The 24,643-nt window shown below is 48.6% G+C and overlaps 1 protein-coding gene across 14 annotated transcripts in view; it reads left to right on the forward strand.

Moving 5' to 3' along the window:
* Positions 1 to 24,643, forward strand: part of SCMH1 (Scm polycomb group protein homolog 1) — a 75,218-nt gene that overhangs the window by 1,495 nt on the left and 49,080 nt on the right. For 7 of the 14 annotated variants that reach the window (XR_010376052.1, XM_064471617.1, XM_064471626.1 and 4 more), the window contains exons 2-4: positions 14,161 to 14,222; positions 17,451 to 17,535; positions 20,302 to 20,370. The exons of 1 other annotated variant lie outside the window; for it this stretch is intronic. Coding sequence is in view for 10 of the 13 variants with exons in the window: in XM_064471617.1 (XP_064327687.1) it covers positions 17,511 to 17,535; positions 20,302 to 20,370 (94 nt within the window). In the remaining 3 variants the exon portion in view is untranslated. Of the gene's footprint in view, positions 1 to 2,664; positions 3,127 to 12,932; positions 13,008 to 14,115; positions 14,223 to 17,450; positions 17,536 to 18,122; positions 18,246 to 20,301; positions 20,371 to 24,643 lie in introns of those variants that run through there. 6 more of the 14 variants (XM_064471620.1, XM_064471618.1, XM_064471622.1 and 3 more) reach the window with 6 other exon arrangements.

Genomic DNA, 24,643 nt, shown 5'->3' on the forward strand with positions numbered 1-24,643 from the left:
GAAACTAGCTCTGTTTCTCTGGTCTCTTTTGCATGGCCTTATTGTTTGCAGAGCTGATCTCTGCCCCTCTCTGGGACTGGGCTGTCGATTCACACTTTTTCTTAAGGCGCTGTGGTCAGGCTAGGCTTTGTAGGACTGTGTTAGCTGAGCTTCTCTGGAGCGGTTATAATAAGTGGGTCCAAATGACCCCATTTTGGGTATGTTTGAGTTCTGTTATGTGAAAAGACTGCAGATCTTTGTTTGCATATTTGCACATTGAACTAGCGGTGTGGGCTCAGAGCTGGTGCAAGTTCAAGCTTGGCATATTTGGGTCTTCTATAGCTGCAATGTTTGCATCTAGCCCCCTGTCTTTTTTTCCTTTCTTGGCTGCAACTGATGCTCAGTTTGTGATGAGACAAGCAGATTTGCAGTCATTTACTCGTCCATTTATGTTTTGAAAAGTTTCCAAACAAGATGGCCAGGAGGGGTCCCATGGGAAATGAAGCAAGATGCATTGAGCACAGAGCAGCAGCTCTGGCTGCCGGCTGCTTTTGCAAGGTGGTTAATGTCCTGCTGTATGTATATTTTTATATAATTCAGGAAACATGCCAAGGTAAAAAATCATCCCCACGATTAAACTCTCAGTATAATGGAACTGTAGCTCTGACCCCCTCCTTTGCCCCCGGCGGTACGCCCTGGCATAGCACGTGCACTCCCAAGCCATGTGACTCAAACAACATTTTCATCCCACTTTATTTGCAGGGTGACAGCATCTAGTCCTAAAGGAAAACACTTTTTTTTTCCCTTTTACAAACACATCTGTAAAGAACTCCTTTCTTACCAAGCTTAAATATCTAACAGGGGTGACTTTTATAAAACGCTTGCTCAATGTTTAAAGTGATAATGCAGGTCTGAAAATAGCAGGAAGCACATGAAAGCTTCCATCCTTATCACCAGGTCTCACTGGGCTTGGGCTTGGAGCAAAGAGGACTTGTCCATGTCTAGTGCCCTGAGCTGGTGGTGTCAAGCCAGTATCTGGTGGAGGCACCTGAGCTCTGGAGGTCACCACCACCTCCTGTTTGCGAAGCTGTGCTCTTTGCTGATTGTCCTGCACAGCAGTCTGCCTTAATAGGAAACTTCAGAGGGAGCTGCAATCGTGAGCTCTCACCAAGCAGAAGGAGAGTTCAGCGCAGGGGCATCGCTGCAGCCTGGCTAGTGCTGAAAACTTTAATTCCCAGAGATCTCCATCTGCACTAAGTTTCCTTAAAAAAACAGAATAATACTTAGCTCTTTTACAAAGGGTTCTGACAGACAACCTCTAGCAGATTTAGACGCTGTGATATACGGTACTGAAATCCGCAGGGTTCGCTCAGACACCTACCAAATGTTTCTGGCACTATAGCAGGGATTTAAGCGGAGTTTGTGTCTGTGCCTCTGCTCTCGCTGTGCATAGCCTCGTGGTTTTATGCAGACTCATCCTGAGCAAAAGTTCAAGAATTTGGCTGTGATCTGAAGGAAAAGATGAACGTTGGTTCTGCTGCCTCCGCTGTTTGCATGGCAGCCTCGTCCAACGGGCCAGATGGATGGGATGATGTCTTAAGCTGCTGTCGAGGAGTCTACCAGCACTTGTCTTCCTGAGATCTGACTTCATCAGGAGCGATAAGTCACCCTTGGTAACTGGTCATTGGAGATAAGGAAGCGAGAGCAGAGATGAGTCGATACGGCCATTACCACCACGAGGGAGCTGATGTTCAGCGCAGGGCTGGTTTTTTTTTTCCCTGGGACAAGCTTGTGCCTCTGAAATACATACACCCCTCTGCATTTCTTGCTCAGATGGTTTTTTGTACGTGTTGTAAATCGAATGACATTAGCACCAGTCAGAAGCCTACCTCCTTTTGGAGATACCTCCTCCCAGCTGATGTGCTCCAAGTTACCCAACTTCAGTTAGCTCTTATGTTTTCCAGACTGACACAGTGTGAACCGTCCAGAAACCTCCCTGTGGCTCGGTTTTGTTTTTAACAACGGAAACCATAGGAGTAGATGCCAGTGGAAATTTGTGAAGCTCCGTCTTTACCCATTGAGAAACACATGATTCCTCCCCTCTCTTGGCCCTTCCAGTGTTGTCCCGGACACTGTGTCAGGTCCTGTCTCCTGGGTACTGTGGCAAGGGTTTGGTTCACACATTGCTGGAGCTACATCTGCTGTGGTTTGCTGGGGCGTGGGGGGGCTAGGCGCACCCTTCTGAGCTCCCCCAGGGTACTGCTGATGTTTGGCTCCAGGGAAAGGTCCTGCTGGGAAAAGTGGTTGCTTTCCAGCAAGGAATTTGTGTCTGGGGGGAGCTGGAGGACGCCTGTGCTCTTTCTTTCAGTTTTTAGCATTGGCAGAGCACTGCGCAGCGTGAAAAGACCAGCGCTCCTTCAGCCTGCAGCGGGTTTGCACCGAGCGAGCCATGGTCTCTTCGGATGCCGTTTGCAATCGCTTTGCCCGCTTTTGTCCGCCCTGGCCTCCCCTTTTGCAACGGCCACACCTTATCCCCTGCTTCTGGGCCTCTCTTTCCCTTCCCTGATTCGAGCAAGCCCCTGCCTCCTCCCACCATGCTAAGCCCTCTCCGCCCGCGTTTGAAGCGGTGGGACGCGCGTCCAGCTGCGTCTCCAGCAAGCAGGGGGGTGGCTTGTGCTCCCTCTCCGCTACCTCCCGGCTGTTGGCGGTCGGAGAGCCTCCCTGGGCTGCCTGCCAGAGGCTGCCTGCCCTCCCCGTGTCCCCTGCAGCCCACGGGGGACCCCGGCAGCCAGCGAGCAGAGCCCTTAGGAAGTGGGGCTGGGCTGCACACACGTCGTGGGGGGACAGGGACGAGCAGCACTTCTCTGAGGCAAGAACCTGGGCTTGGCTTTGGCTCCCGGCAACATGAAGCGTTGTCTACACCGTGCTGCTTTGTGTCCCTGAATCCGGCCGGCCTGCAGAGGTGGCAGCGTTAGGGTGAGGTTGGCTCCCCAAGCTCGGGTGGAATGTGCTGCGGGGGCTCTGCAGCGTGTTCGGGCACCTCCTAGCAGTCGCTCCCCTCCCTGCTGTCACTGCTGCAAAGAAGCCCCCTCCTGCTTCCCTCTTTTGCCGGAGCGTGGCCTTTCCTGCCCCCGTGGCATGCCTAAGGTAGGAGAAATTTCTGCTCTACACACACGGACCGTTATTTAAGCGAAGGCGCAGTGAGCAGGCAGAACTGCTGATGAAGTCTGATGGGGATCAAGGAGGAAGTTGCACCAATTCCACTTTCTAAAAATAAGTCGTGCAAATGTTCCCGCAGCCCGGAGGCTGCCGCTCTCTATACGCTGAGTTTGTTTGCTTTTATTTTTTGTCTTTTTCCGGCAAATTTTAAAAAAAGATGCTACAGCCCATCAAAATCCTGCAGCGGTTGTGTGATTGGATAGATGTTTATGAAGAAAGCCTTGGTTGTTTCAGTGTTTCTGGAAGTGACCTTGAAGGATTACCTACACGTAGTGTTTCCTAGAGGTTTGTCTCAGCTGTTCTTAAAGATTTCCAATGATGGTGATTCAGGCTTTTCTCTGCAATCTACTCCAGCGCCTGACTATTCGGATGATTAAGGAGCTTTGCTTGATTTCAGGCCGGTATTGCTGTACTTCAACCCCGTCATTCTGACATTTCACCTTCTCTCTGGCAGGCTACCAAAGGGAGGAAAAATTCTGTAAATGTAAAAGCAATCAATTGTGCAGAGTTTGATCTTCCTTTCTACCTTTCCCTTCTGCGTTCAGAGAGCGTCTGCTGGCTCTCCTGCACTGCTGGGTATTTAATTACATGCGTGTGGCAGCCGGGAAGCCCTAGTCCCGATTCCTTGTGTTGTTTCGGCCGTAACGTACAGCCTTTGATCTGTGCTGATGTCAGAGAAAATGGGGTGCTTGAGGTGACGTGCGCTTTATTGAAATTGTATATCACAAATTCCCCAGTTGTCTCATACTTCTATAGCAAAATGCACGTCTTCAACATCTTACAGAGTTTTTGGTTAGCAATACATTTTATAGAAATCAACAGGATGGCATTAAAAGTTACATTACTTCAAAACATGATATAGAGACGCTGCTGATAAAACTGTTGCTGAGTAGGAAGGAGGAGAATATTGTTCTCTGGTACGGCGTGGGGTTTTGTCTCCTTTGCCTGCAGTTGAGCACTTTACGAAATGTGCGTTTGCTGTGGAACTTCACGATCTGCAGCTAATTTCCCAGCCCTTCCTATGCTACGATGGGTCTTCCTAATGACTTCGAGGTGTTACAACGTTTTTTCATTTCAGTCATTGATAAAATTGTTATGATGGATTTCAGGGATATACAGTTGAAATAGGCTGTGGCTTTTGGTTTGTGGTGTTCCCCTGTGCCCCACCCCCCAAAAACGGGGAGAAAAAGGGATGAGGCACTCCTAAATTCTTTCCTGGGATAAGAGTTACTGCCTCACAAAGCCCAGGTGGGCTGGGGTAGACTCCTAGCTGTAAAGCAGTAACGATATTGAAGCTCTCTGCATTGCATGAAGATTTCTGTAATCCTGTAATAACAGTCATTCTGCTTCCTTACTGTATTTTCTAGCCACTAGTAGCTGCTAAGTGTTATCTCTGGGGCTCATATGTTTTCCTGGATTGCGTTTTCGTACCAGCAGCGTGTGACTGCCCCTGGAGCCCCCCAAGGAGAGACTGCAGCAACAAATGTGCACGATGCCTTTATGGGGCCCCTGCCCTCCTGTTGCCCAGCTCCTGGAAATCGTTGCCACTGTAGTTCTTAGTCTCGTTAGGTATTAAACCTCACAATTTTATTTCAGTTTTGCTTCTGCAGAAGTCCTTGGTGAAACTTTTTGCTATCGCGCATACCTAGAGCGCGCTCACGTTGTCAGGCAGTTGTCTGAATGCTTCTGGTGGGTGGATGTCTCTGCAGCCTGCTAAGAAATGCCCTTCCGTGTGTGCCTACGCTAGCCCTCCAGACCTGCAAGGCTGGTGGAAGGTACCTGGCAGGCAGAAAGCTCTACTCCCTGCTTTTTGCTGGTAGCAAGCCCAGTTCAAGGCAGCCCTGAACCGGGAGCTTTGCAGGTGCCCAGTGCTGCGTTTGGGCTGGGCAGCACTGCGCTGATGGCAATCGCACGGCTCCAGCTCAGAGTTCCTGGTGTGTGGTGAGCTCGCGCCTGCCTGCAGAAAGACCCTGGAGACACCCTTGTCATCAGCTCGTGTCCCAAGTCGTTAGGGACACGACTCTTAAGGGACTCTTAAGGGAAATAACCCTTGAGGTACTGCAGAATCATTAAAAAATGTTTCCAGGTGGGGTCTCCTTTAGAGTACCAGCTGTGGAGGGAAGGTTGGGAACTGCACATGTAGTGAGTGCTATCAGCCACCAAATTTTAGGATTGCTGCTAACTTACATCTGTGTTAGTAGTTCTTTCTAGGTTCAGTGAGGGTGTAATGTGTGGCTCCCACGTTGTTCCCTAACAGGTGGACGTTTACATCTTTCAGGTTTTGGTGCTATTAGTATTTCTGTCCCTGTGTGCAGATTACTCAGTAAAATGCCTTTTTTTTTTTTTTTTTCCCTGTAGCAGAATATCTGCCGTACCTCATGGTATGTGCAGTTGACAGGACATCATCCAGGAGATACTGGTGGCAGCAGGTATCGGCTCTAACCAGCGAGGCCACTGCCTCGCTGCTTGCCGGGAGCCCTTGTCTCTTACCACAAGGGAAATAAACCCTGGCAGACGGCTGATTCGCCTGGCTTATCACATATCTTCAGAAGTGAAGTCCGTGTTGTCATTTCCACCGTCCCAAAATGGAGGGTTTTGGGTGGCTGTACAGTGCCACACGTCTCCCAGCATGGCAGGAGGTAGTGTCTCGCTTGGCGGCGAATTGCCTGCCCCCCAGGGAGGGCAGGAGGAACTGGTTCCACTGGGCATTATCCAAGTCCCTGCACTGTAAATCTGGGCAGTCCCGCTGTTGTTCCAGCATTACAGTGAGGCTGAGGGATGGCTTTGTTATCTTGGCTCGTTTTCCATCACTGTGAGCTTTGCTCTCGTCTTGCGTGATGCTGGCACAATTTCCAGTTGTGTATGTGGCAGTATATATCCCGCGTTATCCGCTGCGCCGGACCGGAGGACTCGGTCTGTTCTGGGTCTGTTCAGTTATTTCATATCATTGTCAGCTGGAAAATCTGTAAGTGCCCTGTGATATTTTATGCCTTTATAAGCTGTACAAAATGTTCAGCAGGTAGTTTAATGTCTAGCAGATACAGTCTATAAGTGCGTTTTTTTCATTAGCTCTCTGGCAGACATGGAACATACTTTCGTGGCTGCAGGATGGACTTTCGGTTGCTTGTGGTCATGTTTTTTTTTTAATGTTGGCATCTACTGTATGTACACGCTGTTGCCAAAATAAGAGATTTCATTGTGTCTTGTACAGACAACAGTGGAGGGCCTCGCAATATATTTTTTAGTTTTCCAAACTCTTGGCCCGTCAGGAATGTAAAGCAGCCTAACGGCGCTTTCTTTACATAATTACAAGCAATCTGTTCAGGGTTTCTTGCAGGAACTGGCTAGTGATTTTTCCTCACTTACTCTCTTGACACAAGATTTCTGTGTACTGCTAGATTGCGCTTTCTTTTCATATTAAAATTTACAGAAGTTTTGATGAGCACTTGTTAGAATTTCTTTGTATCCAGACTTTGCAGTTTGTAGAGGATATTTCACCTATTTCAGTAGATGTACAGTTTCGACTCCTGGGATTTTAGCTCCTTAAGTCACAGACGAGACCAGAGTTATACAGAGGATAAAAATAGAAAGCAGTAATTAATACCCATCCTCGGTGAGCCTGGCTCTTCTAGGCTTTCTTAATGTGTTGCACTGCTGCAATTTCCTTTTCCTGAGAAATAGGTGAATTAATATCTCTCTACATGAGCAAGAAAATAAAATGCTTGCTCCCTGCCCTGGCACGCCGCTGCCCTTGGGGTGCAGTGGGCTTCTGTGAGCTCTCTTCCCCCGTGCAGCCCTGTTGCCTCGGCAGGCAGCTGCCGGGCTGGAGGAGACCAGACTAATGGCAGGGCCTCTCCCTTCGCCCTCCCGGGCATCCTTCCCTCCCGCAAGGTTTTATTTCATTTCCTCCAAGCAGCAAAGACTGACTCCTCTTCAGCTTCAGCAGGGGTAAATCTGGGTTGTGTCACCCTGCTCTATACCATGAGGGTTTGGATACTTTTTTTTCATTTCTTTTGCAGATCAGCAGGATCTTTTCTGTTCTGTTCCCAGTTTGCACGAGAAGAAACAGCTGCTGGGAGTGTTGGAGGGAAGAGCTTGACTCTGACTCTGGCTGTACTGCTTGGCAGGAGAGACCCTGAGTTTTCTCACTGTAAGGAGATACAGATAGATATAGATACATATATATAGATGTAGATATATATACACACACACACTAAAGGGATCATGTTACCTTGTCTTCTCTGAGAAAACAGGTTCAGGAGGGCAGAGAGAGTTGTATTTGACAGGTCTGGGAAGGCTGGCTGTATGGATGTTGAGTCAGGGACAGGGTTTTGTATATGGATCTATGAAGAATTCACCCTTGTGTGACTTCAGTTGTGGGCCCCCCCAGCGCTGCCCACCAGTAGGGAGGTGGCTGTTGGTGCTGGACCCCAGGAGGTTAAGAAATACTTTAACTCTAGAGAGGGTCATTACTTTGTGCTGGGTGAGGGGAGAGAGCACCTTACGCTCCCTGTGCCATGCTTAGAGATTGCTTTGATACTATGTGAGGCATCAGGATGAAAGTTTTCCTCCTGTGTATTTTCTCAAGGGTTATTGCTAAGCACTCAATTTAATTGTTAGGATTGGTTATAGAAGGTAAGCGGAAGACAGGAAAATGCAATTCTGGCTGTATGTAACCATCATTGTCCCTCATGTCTTTAGTATTTTAGCTCATTAGAGAGTGGTCTTTTGTCCCTTACCTTTTCTTCAGGGCTGGTTTGCTCGTCTGCTCCCTGAGCTCTCATCTCCCTTTCTGCTGTTTCAGTGGAAACACCTTGCCCTGTGTGTCTGTCCCTGGGGACCGTCCCCCTCCCTTGCACTGGAGCGCCTAGAAGGTACAGGGTAACGCGAGGGGTTGGGTCATCTCCTTCCCCTCTTTCCAAGGCTTTCCTCCTTTACACTGCTGTTGTGACCCCTCATTACCATCCCTTTGGGGTTTTTTTTCCCCACTCAAGCTATCTTTTCCTGCATATGGTCTCCTGAGGATGTTATGTTGAAACTTTATCAAACTTGCATTAACTATTTCTAGTAATGCAAAACCTTCTCTCAGGAATTCTCACATCCAGCATGGTTGCACAGTCTGTTGTGACATTTGCAATAGAGACGCAACTGGAAGTCAGGCCTTTCTTTCTGGATCACCACCTGTTTCCCAGTGCTAGGGACATGGGTATATATTGTCTTCCTGGAGTTAAGGTACATTTATTTCATCAATTAGTATTACAAATCGTGTTTATATTTATCCACCTGATACTTCCTTCCCATATCTTCCATCCTCTAAAGAGCTTAGTTTTTAATAAGATACAGTCCAGCAGAGAATAGATATATGGTAGATTAAACTGGGTTTTGTAGAATATATGTACTGGGTGTTGAGAAGAGACCTATGAAGAGTTCACACGTTGGGTCACATTTCTGGGGCCACATATATTGTGTGTGTAACTGCCGGCTGGAAAAGGAGCCACGATTTATTGTGGGAGGGATGCTGTATTAGCCTGTCACGTAGCTGGAAGAGAAGGTTGTGCCTCTCTTACAGCCTGGTGATGGTATGGAAACCATGCACCTTTTTTTTTTTTTTTTACATACTCCTGTTTAAATTCTTATTTAAAGACTTTGAAGCATCCTATTGTGTGCTTTTGTATGGGGTGACTTTGTAACCGTCATGGGAAGAATCCCATTTCAAGGTCTTCTGTAAGCCATCTGCTTTCATTAATAGCTTTTGGATTTGGCATGTGGCTCAGCACAGATTAAAATAGCCACATTGCTGCAAAACTTTCTTTACTGCCTGCATTGGTCCGGCCTTCCCGTTGAGCCTCCGCAGGCTGGGTGCGACCTCGCGGGAGAGGGTGCTCTGCGTTGCACCCTGCTCTCGGTGTGCCCTCCAGCTTGTCCCCGGGCGATGGGGGACGCATGACCCGGTGCGGAGGCGTGTTGCGGTGCACCCTGTCTCTGCACCTCTCCGTGTTCCTGGCATTGCTTTGAAAGGAAACCCTGGTAGGTGCAAAACTGGCATGTGGCCTGGCTCCCTGTCATCGGGTACCAGGGTATGACCAGAATACGCTGGGGTCGGGACTACAGAGGGCCATGTGGGTGATAAATTTTCTCCTCTACATCAAGGTGACCTCCATGGGCAGGTGTTGGATACACTGGCATGCCGTTCTAGAGAGCTTCCACTGCTGTAGCGCAAGCCATTCCTTTTCTAAGGGTAGAAAACTTAAACTTTTGACTGTGTGAGTCCTGCTGACACCGAATAGTTACAACGCAGATGGTTCAGTGGCAGAAACATCAGTCTAGGGCACACGGATTCCATTCCTTGCTTTGGCATGTTCTTCCTATACAGCACTTGGAAAGTCCATCAGTCCCTCCGTTTCTACGTGTAAAACGTGCCTCACCTGCCCAGGAAGCCAGTCCCCGGGGTTGGTGTCTGTTACCGTGGGTTTGGGAGGGCTCTGCTGGAGGGACGGTGGTGATACGGGTCAGAAATGTCTCTGCTTAATGCCCACAAACAGGGACCTGCTGCTTTTCCCAAAGCTCCTTCAGAACATTTATGGTGAGCCGTGGTCTTGGAGGCCTCGTTCGCATTGGGATGTGGTACATGGGCATCGCTCACCCGAGGGGAAGTAACGGCGCCACGAAGCCTGGAAGTCAGTTCAGCAGCAGGACCAGTGATGAAGGGATATGCTGAAATAATTCCAGAGCATAATGAAGCTTCTTTAATCCCAACTATAATGACAGGGGATTGGTTTTGTATGATTAGCTTAAGTCTACGCCGCATCAGCCAGTCTTTGTGGTGAGCTATTCCCTGTCTCCCTGGCGATGGAAAGCAGCCCAGGTCTTCGCTCCAAGCCTTGCAGGCAGTACTGCCTCAGGGAGGAGCAGCACAGGATCCTCTGCTCGACATTTATCCCTGCCCGCAGCAGGGGGGTTGGAACTAGATGATCTTTAAGGTCCCTTTCAACCCAAACTGTTCTGTGATTCTCTGTTGCCCTGCATGGGGAGGCTTTAGGTTTTAGACTGTTTTCTTTCTATTTGTGTGGGTGTTTTTTAAGAAGCAAAGCAACACCGGTCTTAAAACAAAAGCAGTTCTGATTTTTCAGCAATGTGAATTTCTTACAGCAGTCAGCCTCCGTCTTTCTAAAGAGGATTTGAGGGGCCAGAGTGCTCGCTCCCATTGCTGCACAAGTGGCAGATGTGGAGCAGGCTGGCTTTAACTCCCAGATCATCAGTAGAAAAGCCTGTACTGAGATGATTCAGCATGTTAAGGGGCTTCCTCTTAGCAGAGTCAAGCCAGACTATCTCACCTGGCTTTTTTTTAAGGCCCTTTCCTCTCCCTGTTTCTCTCGGCCTGGGTATTCTGTTCCTGGAGAGTGCCAGAAATGTAGTTTTTATTGCAACCTCCTGAATCTTCTTGGAGAGCAAGGTCTGCTTGCACTGATACACGGCAACACGTTTCTATTTTGAGCCAAGGCCCATGCTGGGTATTTTTTTTTGCGAGAGAAGGAAACCTTTATTGCAATCCTACGAGGTTTTATTTCATTTCCTTCGCAGACATGAGAGGTGGTGACTGCTGCAGCCTCCCTTGCAATGGTGAGTGATTCCTTCCAGTGCTCCCTGGTTTTCAGCCTCATCCTGAGCTGTCAGCTTTCCCTTGAGCTCAACAGAGCAGTGCCTGATGATCCAGCTGTCATTTGCTAGGAGGTTGACCCATCTCCTCTCCCCTCCAACCTGAGGGTGTCCAAAAGGAAGTCATAAAGTTGATATTTTCATTGTAGAGACATGGTCTGTCCTAGTTTTTTATACGTTTTTCTCTCTTAAAATATGTTCTCCCCTGAAACTTGGCTCAGGAGCGAAGGAAGTGTGTTGCTCGTGATCACATCTTTGAGACACCTCAGTGTCTTAACATCTTTCACAAGAATGTGTTTCTGAGGAGTCAGTCATGAAGTCTGGAGTTTATCAGTCGACTTCTTACATGGTAGAAAGATAAAATTAGTTCCAGAGAGAGAGCGATGTTGGAAATGACACAAAATCCTTCTGGTGGAAAGAGGAGTAATGGTTTGCAGCCATCAGATATTTCAGATCACACAAGGGGATCAGTGCTGCAGATGGAAATACCAGCATTCATTGTTACAGTGTTTCCTAGTATGAACATAACGACACTTGAGACCTAACGAGGAGAGATGCGTTCAGGGGTGCTCTGGCTTCATCAGCCTTTGTTCGGAGCTGCCAAAACATGGCTTTGCACAGACAGGAGAAATAAAATTCCAGCCTTGTCCAGGAGGATGATAACAGGGAGGCAGAAGGAAATAAACCTGTTGGCCAAGACAAATCCTGACTCACCTCTTCCAACTTTGCAGCTACTCGCTCTTGAGAGTTTCCTTCAGGACCCACGTAAGCATTCGTTTGTCATTTCGTTTTAGCGCTCCTTGGCGGTGGCTGGCCCCGAGGAGGCTGGTATTCAGGGCGGTGCTGGGAGCTGTCTGCTGGTCAGTCAGCTGGCTCACCAGTGCACGCTTTGGGGGGAAAACGCATGATTTTAGACCAGCAAAAGTTACAGTGTCCGCAGGTCAGGCAGAAATCTGAGGAGCTAAGTCCAGTGTGAAAACCAAAAGAGGTAAGAAGTGTTTCAAATCACGTGCTGGCGGTTCTCTCATTTCTCAGGTAGGCTGGAAGTGCCATTCTTTCTCCACTGTAGAAATTACAAATGGAAAAAAAAAAAAAAGGTTACAAGCATCTGCTCAACATGTCTCAGCGCCTGGTTTTGTGGTTGGGTCGGGATGAGACTGGGTGCTCCTGTGTAACCCGTGGTGCACGTATGGGCTTCCAGAATGGTGCCGGAACAGGACCCGGCACGGCCTGAGCCTCCGGCTGGGAAGCTGGAGTGGCACAACTGCCACCCGCCTCGACGGGCAGGAACGGGTAACGCTGCCCCCAGGTTTCCCAGGGGAATTTGTAAGGGATAACTCTTTGTTATTGGAAACGTTGGCAGTGTTTGGAAAGATACCCATGAAGAAAAACTCAGTTGAAGCAGAGGTTATGTGGAAGGGATTTTTACTAGCTGGACTGGCTGTGGTGCTCAAGATCCATGCTTTTGGGGGGAAGAATCAGTGACTGCAGGCATTTTGCGTTATGAGGAGCCATCAGGATTCTCTCGCCGCTGTCCCATGGGATTTCCAAGAAGCATCATTCTCACAGTCCTCTGGCAAAATGCAGACTTTTTTCTTTCATGATCCTAACCTGTGGGGTATGTATCCGCCCTAATAAAACCATTTTTCAGCTTTGCTGTTGGTAGTTTTCTTCCTTTTCTTTCTGAAAACATCTTGCCTGCTGGCAACTGCATTGTCCAAAGAGGTTTGAAGCTTGGCACGCTGTCAACAAAACTTCAGTTACCCTTTCAATCAAACCTGGTAGCGCTGTGAACTGACTTGGCCTCCATCCCAAGGTTCACCATAATCTTCCTCATATAATAGGAAGTCCAAACAACCCCAGGAAATAATTCAGATGCGAGTGGTGCCTTTAGTGGAATAAAGAAGTGCCTAGAAGAGACATTAAGAACCTCAGCTTTAACTCTTTTCATAATTATGCACTCCGAAGGAGCGGAGGCTTTGTAGATAAAGAGATTACATGCATCTTATGAGCTCTGTATAGCTGTGACAGTACCTTCCACCCACATTTTCTCACTTTTTGTTTTACTGACATTGCAGTTGCAACATTTAGTGGAAGAATATCGCAGAGCAGGCTACCCTGTAACCCTGAAGGTCCCTTCCAATCTGGCACAGGTAAATTGAATCATTCTCCTCTTAGGGATGATGAGGATGAGCTTTTGGAAGAGCCTGTTGGTAAGAGCGGCGGGGGAGGTGTGTGGAACTTAATTAGATTAAGATGGATTTTGGCGGCGTTTGTGCTGAGGGTTGTGCGTCGTGGCTGCCGGGCAGAGCGGCCGTCTGAGCTGGGGATGCCCTGGGATGCTCTTCCCAGCCCTGGCTGCCTCTGTGCTGCCTTTAGTTTTTGAACCAGTAAAAGGAAAATACATCCGATGTGTAAATCTTGGTGTAAACCAGCGCAGGGGTCACTGGGGTACGAACAAAGCAGATCTCAAGCTGGTGCCCTGCCTCTGGCCATGACCAGCAGCCCAGCAGGAGGGCGAGGGCTCAGCCTTCCCGTGCCCAGAGGCAGCAGCTAACGCGGTAACGTGGTGGGCAGGATTCGGCAGGTCACCCCACCTTTCAGTCAGCTTTTGCCTGAGATGCGAGTACCAACGGCCTGCGCGTTCGTACTTTGATACAGTTATAAAAGCTGTTGTGCTTTTGAGTGTCTTTCTCCTTTCTTAGTGTCTCTTGTTTACTTGTGTTGATAACATCCTCAGTGAGGAAGCTGCATGTCTGTTAGTTTCCAATAAACAAAATTTCCTTCTCCCTGGTACATACTTGGGGTTTTTTAGTATTTTAGTAGGTTTGCCCCGCTGCACTGTGGAAGGGATAATTTGGAGTCCCAGCTCACTCCCTTCGTGCTATTCATTATTTTACACGCCTCTCCTGTGGTCTCCTTTTTATTACTAATCAGGTCTAGTCTTTTAAATCCTTCTTTCTGTGATAGTTTTCATTTTACAAAAGCTGAACTAGTTTATATCAACTCAGTTGATGTGATCTTGCTCATATCAAAGGTGTTTAACAGCTGCGGTCCCGTGTACTCATCGCAAGCTGAACTTAAATTGTGTCAAGCTCTGTGCTGCTTTGCTATGGCAAGTGGGAATGTTTGTTGCAGCTGTCTTTAAATTTAAATTTGGATGTTTTAAATGAATTAAATATGAACATGAATAATGCAACCGGTAACCTAGCCTTTCTGCAATTAAATGCAAACTTTTTCATTTTGTCTGTATGCTTTCAGGTTTTGATATGCTGCAGTATTTGTACTGACTTTGCTGTCTTGTAGGAGTGATGGGGAACTAGAGCCCATGACAGTTCAGTGGAGCCGTTGGCAGTTTTGATATCTTGGTGAGTGGAAGTTGTTTGAAACTGTGGGAAAGGCACTTTATCTGCTACAAAAGGCAGCAAATCAGTTGGCCTTTTTAGATTTTAAGGTAGCATCCTGTTGAAATGAATTTGCACGTCGATCTGTCAAGGTGTCAATTCTGGAAACCGACACTGCGTAAAGCTGTGGTCTGGGCCTGCAAGATTATCTTGATGTCCACAAGCATGAGAAATACAGTGTTTTGAAAAAGAGGAGAGTTTTAACTCTGGTATGCAGCATTGTACAAGTGTCAGGTTCTGGAGATGGAGTATCGCTGGGCTGTGTAAATCTCAAACGCTTTATTTGAAGCAAAAGTAAGATTGTCTCCTTGGTGTCGTTGACCCAGCTGACAGGTCCTCGTCAGGGGCATGTTTGTGTCTGAGGTTGTTCAGGAAGATCTAGCTGTGTGGAGAGCCCATTTTTCCCCCTTGGATACCAAACTGTAGCTTCTGCTATTTATTACTCTTAAGATTTTTTTAAGTCTTCAGTCCCTCCACAGTGTAAAGACCATATCCATTCACACCGCATTTCTCCCTGTCCTGCAGCGCCTGTTGGCTTGCCTGTTCTGCCCATCGCTTTCTTCTCTCTAGACTTGAGTCTGTCTTCTTCGGGAGTTTCAGGCTTGCTAAAGCCTATAGGGCGATTCCGCTTGCCTTCCAATCAGTTGTCAGTGAAATAAAATCACAGTGTATTTCAGGTTGGGTGGAACTTCTGGAGGCTGTCCAGTCCAGCCCCTCACACAGAGCTGGGCTGGCTTTGAAGGCAGACTCACTTCAAGGTTAGATCAGGCTGCTTAGGGCGGTAGCGGGTTACACTCGGAGTATCTCCACGGATGGAGATTTTACAGTTTCTCTGGGCAATTATAGAATGAAATTACAGCCAGTGGGGATTACTGATTCCCTAGCCCTGTGTTAGTAAAGCCCACCTTACACCAGTTTCAGGAGGCCTGGTGTACACAGGCTGTGTCTCCACGGCTAAAGAAGAGCGGGCAGGGACTGGTCCCTGTCCCTGGGATGTCATGAGGCTGGTGGCACTGTGCAGGGCTAGCTGCCGCCAGGGCAGGTGGGCTGAAGCCACGCATCGTGGAGTTTGGCTCTGGCTCTTCTCTGGGCGTTACGTGACCCTGAAGCACACTAATTATTTTGCATATTTTCTTTTTTTCATTTTTGAGTTACGATTCTGCAGGATGAAACCACATGTGGCTGTCCTGTGGTGTGGGAATGCACAGGGGAGCTGGACGGTGCAAAGCCGTGGTGGAGAGACCGCGAGGGGTGGCAGGGTCAGGCTGGGGCCAACTCATTTAGGCAGTTTCTTGGAAGCATATTTTGGAGCGTGCTTTCCCCAGGGTTGCGCCCACATGGCTCTCAGCAGAGCACAAGTCCCCAGGCAGCCTAAGTCTTTGCCTCTGGGGAAGAGTCCTCTGAGCAACGTTTACGATGTCTCATTCTCTTGCACAACATGAGATCTTGCTGGGACCCCCCTGCAGCGCTGGCTGAGGGATGCCAGCAGTCATCTGCGTGCTTCCCAAGTAGTTAGGGTTACTCCCATTGCCGTCTGCACGGGGACGGACGGTGCGGTAGTTTCACCTCTCCTGCCGAGCCGCAGCCTTCCACAAATCATATCTGAGCATCTCACACGTGGTCACAAATTTTTCCTCCAAATACCTCTGTAGGGAAGGGTTGCACGTGCTCAGGCTGAAGCAGCTTTTCAAAAGCCGTCTGAGTGGCACAGGAGATTTATGATTAGTGTTTAGGTACTTCAGAAAGTCCCTGTGTCTGGGGGAGCCAAGCAGACAGCAGAGGTGCAGAGCCAGAGACGATGAATGCTTGTCTGGTGCCTTTATGTAACACCTTTTGCCCTGGGTTTTATTGCTGAGAGACTTTTCCTACCATGACTGCTAGCTTTTAGTAAAAATGACTGAAGAAAATTATGAAAAGAAGCGTTAAAAGTTGTAAATAAGCTTTCACATGTAGATTACCTTCCACTATTGAAAGGAAAAGAAACTTTACTCCTTTCACAAGTATGCACAAACACACGCACTATTTATGAGGCAATAAGAGACTACTGTGTACCTTTTGATTTGGATTAGAAAACAACTAGGGTTTTTTTGCCTTTAGTATTTAATATTCCTTTACTATTTTCCTTCTTGGAGCGTTGCTCAATGTTGCAGGCACTGCATGTAAAGGCTGTAGTTTGTGGCGCTTTTACAGAAAATTAAACTCTTCGTTTCTCTTAGGTTTGGAAGAAGCCTGGTTTTCAAAATGAAAACTTCTCCCCAAGTTGGACCTGTAAATAACCCTTTAAGCAGAAACTCAGCGTTGTGTCCTGGGACAGCTTCCTCTTACGGCCTGTCTGCCCCGCTGTGAACAAAATGGAGTTATACTGACACAACTGATCTTTCATTAGTTACTGTAGTGTCAAAACATGCTTTTACTAGCTTTCCTAAGGGCTTGTTTGCAGCTCAGCCATTCATTAGATATTTTCTGCCGGGGCTTGGCAAGGCTCAGTGCGTACAGGAGGCACTGCCCTGCGAGACCGGCTGTGCAGGAGCGCTGGTCTGCGTGTACGTGTCCGGCACGCATCGCCCAAGAGCTCTGATTTTCAGTAACATTCGCTTATAACAAGAATGCAAATGCTTTTTCTTTCTGGGGACAGTCCAGCCAGTTTTCCTCCAGTCGGGAAAAAAAACACAGCGCAACTTGGACATTCGTTGCAGTGCTAATAGCAAAAATATTTCCTGGGTCATTGTCCAATTTCTCATCCTTATTACCCAGAACTGCTGCGAGCAATTTGAATTGCAAGTGGCGAGCTGGGGATTGCGGTGCTGCTTTACCAGAGTTAATGCTGTGTTTCCATGTGTTTTCTTTCATAAATTTCAGCTCTGCCTCCCTTTGTTAGTGAGCAAGAGCAGCCCCTCCTTCCACGCGCACACTCGGGACCTGCCATAGAGTTAACACGGAGACTGGCATATGCTCCTCTCGCTTATTTACGCCGCTCCCGCTGCCATAAATTTGAAGTTGTCCACATATTGGAGAAAGACATGTAGTTTCAGGGGGATTGAAATGAATTGTCTGTGTTCAGCAGGAGATGTTCTGTGCAACCCAGAGTGAAAGAGCATCTATTTTCTCCCCACTGTGTGATTAGTTAATGTTGCAGATGACTGTGTGCTCCAGAACGGGGGAATTTTCTCATCTTTATTTCTTTTGTCCTAGACATCTTCAGTTGTCTAAAAGCAAGCCAGTCCCAGGATAAGGACAGCAGCGAGTGATATAATGCGGAAACCAGGCCCTCAGAAAGGTGAGCAGTGATGCTTGGCACAGCCAAAGGCCTGGTAGCGAGTGGTGTGGACCGAAAGACCAAGCACGGCGCATCGGGAGGCTGGCGATGGGGCGGGAGCACAGGGACGTGCCGGCCGCACGCTCAGAACAGAGTCGTTCGTTTCTCTGGCAGCGTCCAGAGAAGGCTTCATTAATCCACCCCCAGGATGGGCAGAGGAAGAGTCCCTCACCAGGTGCACCCCTGCAGCTTGTGGGGCACAGCGTCAGGCGGCGAGGGTGCTCTGCGGAGCCCGCGGCGTGCACCATCTGCTAGTGCTCCCAGCGTGAGGCAGACTGGCACAAGTCTCCCCCTTCTAATGAGGCGTGAAACCAAGGACCAGCCTACCTTGTGAAGATGAAATCTGTTACGGACACTTACCTCTCGCCGCTTGAGTCTCTCGTCTCGTGACACGCAGCGGCAGCTGCGGCGCTCAGGGCGACCGCATGTGTGCTGCCCGTGTCCTGCCTGCCCCGACAGAAGGGGTGAAGGCGAGCAGACTGCCTGCAGCTGAGCTGCTCGGACGTCTTGTGCTTAACAAAAATATTGATTTCCTTTAGTGTTGTGCCATGCACGTGCGTTCGACTGGAGTGATCTCATCACATGCGCTTCGGAGGATGGGGGAAGGGAGAAGCATAGCGGATGGAGCATCCTCCGCAGTTCTTTGTTCACATCTGCTACACGCTCACAAGGTTTATTGCAGGAGATTTCTATGCTTGATTTCTCTCCTCCCTTTATTTTTTTTAAACATCTCCTTTGCTTCTCTGGTGGTTCATCTTACAGAAGCATTATCCTCTTCCTAACACTGCTTGTCCTTTAATGAAGTGAAAATAAATGAAGGAAAGCAGGGAATGGGGAGAGCCTGCTGTGAGGCAGCTGGAGGGCTTGGTAATAAAAGAGGCAGGTTGATTAGTCAGCAGTGTGGCTGTGGACCGGGATGGCTGAATTTAGCCTCGCACACAGCTTGTCCTCTCCGTCTCGTGGAGTGGGGTGCCTGCAGCCAGTGTGGCTGTGCGACCTGAGCTGTGAATGCCGTGCCATAGGTTGCAGAAGCAACACCTGCATCGTGCACACGTGGGTTTCTGTCCTACTTACCTGCTTTTTTAATAATGCATTGAACTTTTTCTTTATTTGCCTGCAGAAATTCTTGTGTTTCTTTCCCTCTCTGCTGCTTTTGCAGCCTGCTTAATGAGGATTTTTGCATGTTAAAGGTTGAGAATAAATTGTAAGTTCACCTGCAGAGTATGGCGAGAGGCTACTTTGAGTGCACAGATGCTATTAGAGAGCTATCCTGCAGCACTGAGAGGAGCGGTACCTGTCCGGGGGGGGCTTTTTTTGCTTCTGACTTAAATACTTTCTGTCCTTTATTTTTGCTTTCTTAAGGAGATGGCAGAATACTGTCCGTCATGGGAATACATCTATAGGAAGGGTGCCCTTCCAGCTTTTTCATTTGTGTCTCTCCAAGGAGGCTCTTCATCTGGTCCGTGTGTAGTGATGCTGTGGCATATATATGTCCCTTATATTCATTTCCTTACATTCATTTATATTCATTTATTTATATTCATTTATATATATATATTCATTTATATGTCCCTTATATTCATTTATGGGACAAAACCTACATGCAGCCCTCCTGTCCGTTGTGCTGAAGAGATCACATCAGGAAGAGAAGACTGCAAAAATAATGGTCCAAAAGCAATTTCAGACATCTTAGGACGCACCAGGCCGCCCTAGCAACAGCCCGTGACCTGCCTTTTTCAGCTACTTGTCAGATTTCAAAACTTTTCCTGTTTTCTTTTTTGTTCCTTGCACAAGGAACTGCTTTTCATGGGGGTAAGGTAGATTCGTAGAGCACTACCCAACTGTTGTTTATAATAGCCCTAAAAACGCTTTGTAAAATAAATGAGCTGGACTGCAGCAGCGCTCCCAGGGCGCGTCGGTCGGGCAGCGGTGGGCGGGGGAGCTTGCTCGGGGCGGGCTTGCAGTGGCACCTGGCATCCCTCCGCTGGGCTGGAGGCCGCTCGTGGCAGGGATGGGCATCCTCCGCTTCCTGCGCTATCGCTTCCCAGAGCTGCCTCGGGAACTTAAATTTTTTTTTGCAACTCTGAGTCCCAAAGCTGTCGTGAGCAAAGACAACTCAGATGAGATGTTCTTCAGAGCTGGTGCTGCTTTGCTGTGCTCTCCTTTGAGCTACGCAGAGCGCGCGGTGGTGACCTGGTGTTGCGCATGGAAAAGGCAGTTGTGCAGACATTGGGATAAGTCCTCTCCCTGTCACCAGAGAGGGTCGAGGCTGTTTGTGTGAGTAAGGCTGGCTGCAGTAACCTGGAGTTGATAAACACGGAGTGATTCAGGCTCTGCTTCTTGGCGTACAAAATCCACATGAGCCGTTTTTAATGGCTTTTGCATGTGTTCCTCTCAAGCCTTCACAGAGTTAAAATGAAGAAGCTCCAGCCATTCACTGCTTTTTGTGTTACTGCTTGCCATTGTGGGAGAGCACTAGTTGGTGAGGGCTGGGCAGAGACTAAGATGCAAACGCAGATACCTCATGTCAGGTCTTCTCTGGAGCTGCGTGGAGGCAGGGAGCACACCCTGCAGGTACAGACAAAGCACCCACGTTACCTGGGGTCATGACAGGGAGGTCACTCCTCTCCTTGAGGTGCCTGTAGAGCAGGTGACATGGGCAGATAATGTTGAAGAGTGCATTAGCCAGCTTCCTTCACTGACACAAATGCTTTATTTCTGTCTCAGCCATAGACTGGAAAGATGGTAAAAAGCACAAGTACGGCCGCCCGTCAGAGTCTCCCTCCCAGTACCAAGGTAAGAGAGCTCCCTTCTCCCATTTGTTGTTTTGTTGTTTTTTCTTTTCCTTAAAAGCTTTTTGAGTTGCTTGGATGTGGGAAACTGCAGCATGCCAAATTAGTGTACAGATAAAAACTACTTTTGGTCAGTCCTTGTGTGTTTAATTCTGACCATAGTCAAAAATGGCTGAGAAGACACCAGGGTAAGCACGCGGCTGAGCCAGCTTGTTTTTATATCAGCCAGGATGGAGCAGGTCTGTTTCCTACTGCCCAGCTGTGAGTGCCGAGGGGTGACTCTGCCCACGTTTTCACATGCGTCCTGGGCATAAGGAGCCTCTTACTCCTCCACGAGCTCCTCTTCCACGTTCGTAGCAGCGGCAGCCCAGTCCTCGTTGCTGTAGGAGAGACATGGTGCGCCCTGCACTCCCTCTTCCCCAGCGGCAGGAATTTGGCCCTTGTCCCAGCAGAGGCGATGCCGGCGGGCTCGGCAGGGCGCAGGGCAAGGGCTGGTGGTAGCGGCACAGGAGTTGATGGCTTCTCAGCCCCTTTGGGTACGAGGGGTGCTGTGCTGGGGCAGGGCAGGCTGCGGCCCTATGCACAGTGCTTGCGGGTTCAGATCATAAAACTGGCAGCTCCTGCTGTCCCTCAGCGGGGATATGCAGGTGACTTCCAACTTTAGGAAGTTTATGTAAGGCTTGTATAATTTAGTAAAAGGTTTTAGAGCTGATATTTTACTTATAAGGACATTATACTCTATATTTCCCATGTCCCTCTATTAAGGTGATGTCCGTACTTCCCTCTAAGGACAGAGTGACAAGCAATTGCCTGAGCCAAGCCATTTCTAACAAGAAACTCTAGTTTGCCTTTGTGAAAGGCTTGCCAGTGTTTCTTAGAGCCCCTGGGAGAGCTGAAGTGGCTTCCGTGCTTCAGGGGCTTGGTTATCCTGCACCCCGAGGTGAGGCTCGGGGTAGGGCATCTTGTCTCTCCTTGTCTACCCTTACACTGAAGTACTGTGGTTCACAGTTTGGGAAGGACCTTCTCCACAGGGAGAAAGTTTCTTAGCACCTCCAATAAAGTACTGGGTTCTCTGTCACCCTGTGCTGAGCTCCAGGTGACATTACAGGGCACCATCACAGCTCACATGGCCTGTATGTAGTTTGCCTTTGGGGTGTTGGGGGCTCCACTGCAGCTTTCCCCCTGCTCCACATGCTGCACCATTTGCAGATGTCAGAGGACTGGCTGTTGTTCAGTGGCAAAGGCGACCTGAAAAGAAGCTTTCTGTGAAATTCAGAGGTGTGCTTTCCCATCGGTGCTCGTGGTAACCCAGCACACCAACCTCCACACCTTACTGCATCCCAGGGCTTGCTGGCCTAGGGGGGAAGTGCTGCAGATACGCTGATGTGCACGTGTCCGCTCGGCAAGCGCGTGGTATAGCAGCGGGATCGGGGTTTGCCTCCCTGCAAGAAACTGTGAGCAGCTCATCGCTGCCCGAAGCGCAGGTATGCAGCGAGGGGGGTGAAACCGCGGCAGCATTCTGGCACAGAGCACCCCATAGTCCAGGCTGAAAGGATTTCTGCTCCAAGCTAATGCAGAACTGGACACCTCTGAGAAACAAAGCCAACAGCGTTGTGGGGTTTGAAACGTATTCGTTTTGTCTCACACATTCTCGTGTTTCTTCTGAGCCAAGACGGTGAGTAAGCGGGATCATGTTATCGGTCGTGGCTGTTACCAGTGGAGAGCGTGCAGCCGGACTGATGGCTGAGCAAAGCGCCTGGAAATTACAACGGGTAGGACTTGCAGGAGCTCTGCCATCGCGGTGGGAGAGCAGACCCCTTCGGAGGCTGCGCCCAGACGTTGGGGAAGGCCACTGTCGCCTTTGGATCTGCGAGCAGAGATGATACTCTGCTGATTTTCATACCGAGTTGGCTCAAACCGTGCTGCTTTCATGTGCTGCCTTGATGCTTGTTAGCAGACACACATATGGGCTGCAGACTTTAATGGGATGCCTTGATCTGGGTAGGGCACGTTCTCCTTCACAGATGTGACCTGAAACGCACATGTATCGTTTCAGTTGGATTGATGACCCCTCGGGAGCTGAAATGCTAATGGAGCCCAAACCAGACTTCAGTTAAAGATATAAACAGAAACTCCATCTTCATTTAAATTCTGGGCAAAAGATCAACATTAAATGCAACACAACGAGAGTCGAAACACAAGGGCACGGAGCTGCATTGTTCACAACTACCGTAGTTTGACCCCTTGGGTGTGTGGAGTGTTTTGTTTGTAGTAAATATTTTTGAAGGTTAAGACATCAGAGCCCAAATCTGACACTCTGCCTGCAAGTAATAGCTCCCTTTGGCACGAGCGCACGGTAAGGAGCTTTCCAAAGGCAAGCAAAAGTGATAGACAGTCACCCTTAGTAGGCATTTTCACAGCCAAGTTACAGGGTGTCAGATAGGTTTTACAACCCTTGGCTTTTGTTTAGCTCACAGATGTAATTACAAAACCGTGGTGTTTCTCATTAAGTGTCCTCCTCTTGTTTCTTCCTGTAAAGATCTGATGTATGTAATATGGAGGAACACAGTCTGTTCAAACGATGATCCTTCCAGCCTGTGGGAGTATGGTGTGCTCTGCGAGGGAGGGAGGGCAGGTGAAAGAGAAGGCAGAGACCAGGAAAAATAGAGGGTGATTTTAGGGCTGGTAGGGCATTTTGCATATTGTACTGGAAGCTGGGGGCAGCAGCCGAGCGAGTGTTCCCCTTTGCCTTTTGGGGTGAGAGAGGATTTCAGTCCCTAAAGTCAGCTCTGCCCTTGGACACTCCTGCTCCATCACCAGTAGAAGAGACGCTTTAGGACTGGCTGAAGTGCTGGTTTTTCATGAAGCAAAGCGATTCACTGGGAATTGGAGAAAAGCCACTAGGGTTTTTTGGTGAACATTCAGAAAACATTCTCCAGCGTTACCTGCCCAGGCCAAATAAGAAACAAGCATCTTGCAGACTAAAACGTCCTGTGCCTCTACAGTAAGGCATCCAGTTTATTAATATGAATAAGAATATTGAGAGAATATAAAATACTAGCTGGTTCCACGCTAACGAGAAAGCAAAGCAAGATATTGTCAATGTTTCTCTCTGGCCTCACAGGCTCTGTACACAGCGAGCCTGTAAAACAGCATCGGCCAGCACCCGGCAGCTTTGGCGTCCTGGCCGGCAGCGTGCCCGGCATGGGGGCTCCCGAGCAGGTCTGCTTGGAGCTGGGCGTTGGAAGGGAGCAGGCAGCAGTTTGGCGAGCAGGGTTTGGGTACGGTCCAGAGGAGCTGAGGTTGAGAGGGCCAAGTGTGATGTATCCGTCCTCAACCGTACATGCTCTTTCTCAAGTACAGAGCTCGGGGCTTGTTCCCTGCTCCGTGATTAAAAAAGCCTTAAGTGCCTCCTGCTTTTTTCTCTTTCACTGGCAGCTCTCCCTTTGTTGTAAAAAAACCCCTATCTTTTGTGTTAATGCCATTTTCTTCTGGTTCTTCCTGCAGTTTTTAAGTTGAAGCAGATCATATTTGCTTAAGTGTACTTTGAAATTCCTGCTTGAAAAACATTGTATCCTGAGCTAAATACTGTTACTGAATTAATTTAAAACCATTCCCTACAGGGCTTCCTCTCGCACTAGGCCAGCGGTGGCAGTCTCCAATTTCAGTATGCAGTTTCCATCCTGGTTTGAGAGTAATCCTGAAAAAGAAGTGCAGTCTTTAATTGTGCTTGTCGTGCCACCTTTATATAAAGAAATGGCTGATAGTGAAGAGAGAAGGAAGGAAGGCTTAACTCTGCTGTGTCGCTCTGTCTTCTCTCAGAGCTCAGAGAAGTCTTTCTGCTGCTCCTGCTCTTTGCAAAATAAGTCACCAGAACCTAGAGTCATAAGTTGCTGCAGTTCTAGTGTTGTGTGTGGGTCTTCGTATGGTGGTTGGGTCCCAACAGGCTCTAATCTCAATCTCAAATAAGTTCTATGTCCAAACACTATTTTTAGAGGCACGCAGCTGTCTCAGAAATTTACTGCTCCTGCTGGGATTGTGCAGCATCGATCTCGACTGCGGCGTGAGCTGCTGCAGGGAGCAGAACAGCCTCACTTGGTTCGGAGTGAGTGAAAAGCGGAAGGATTAAAACCATGACTACTTTTAATAGCGAGGGATTGAAACCAGCTGAGGGGAGGGGAGGTTTCTTTTTTAAAATAAAATTGTCAAGCACAGCTGATCCTTTTCAAGAGGCTTGCTCAGGCCCTGGGGCTGAGGCTCGCGCCCCTCGCCCTGGT

The sequence above is a fragment of the Phalacrocorax carbo genome, chromosome 22 (genome assembly GCF_963921805.1).
Source record: "Phalacrocorax carbo chromosome 22, bPhaCar2.1, whole genome shotgun sequence".
Lineage (NCBI taxonomy): Eukaryota > Metazoa > Chordata > Aves > Suliformes > Phalacrocoracidae > Phalacrocorax > Phalacrocorax carbo.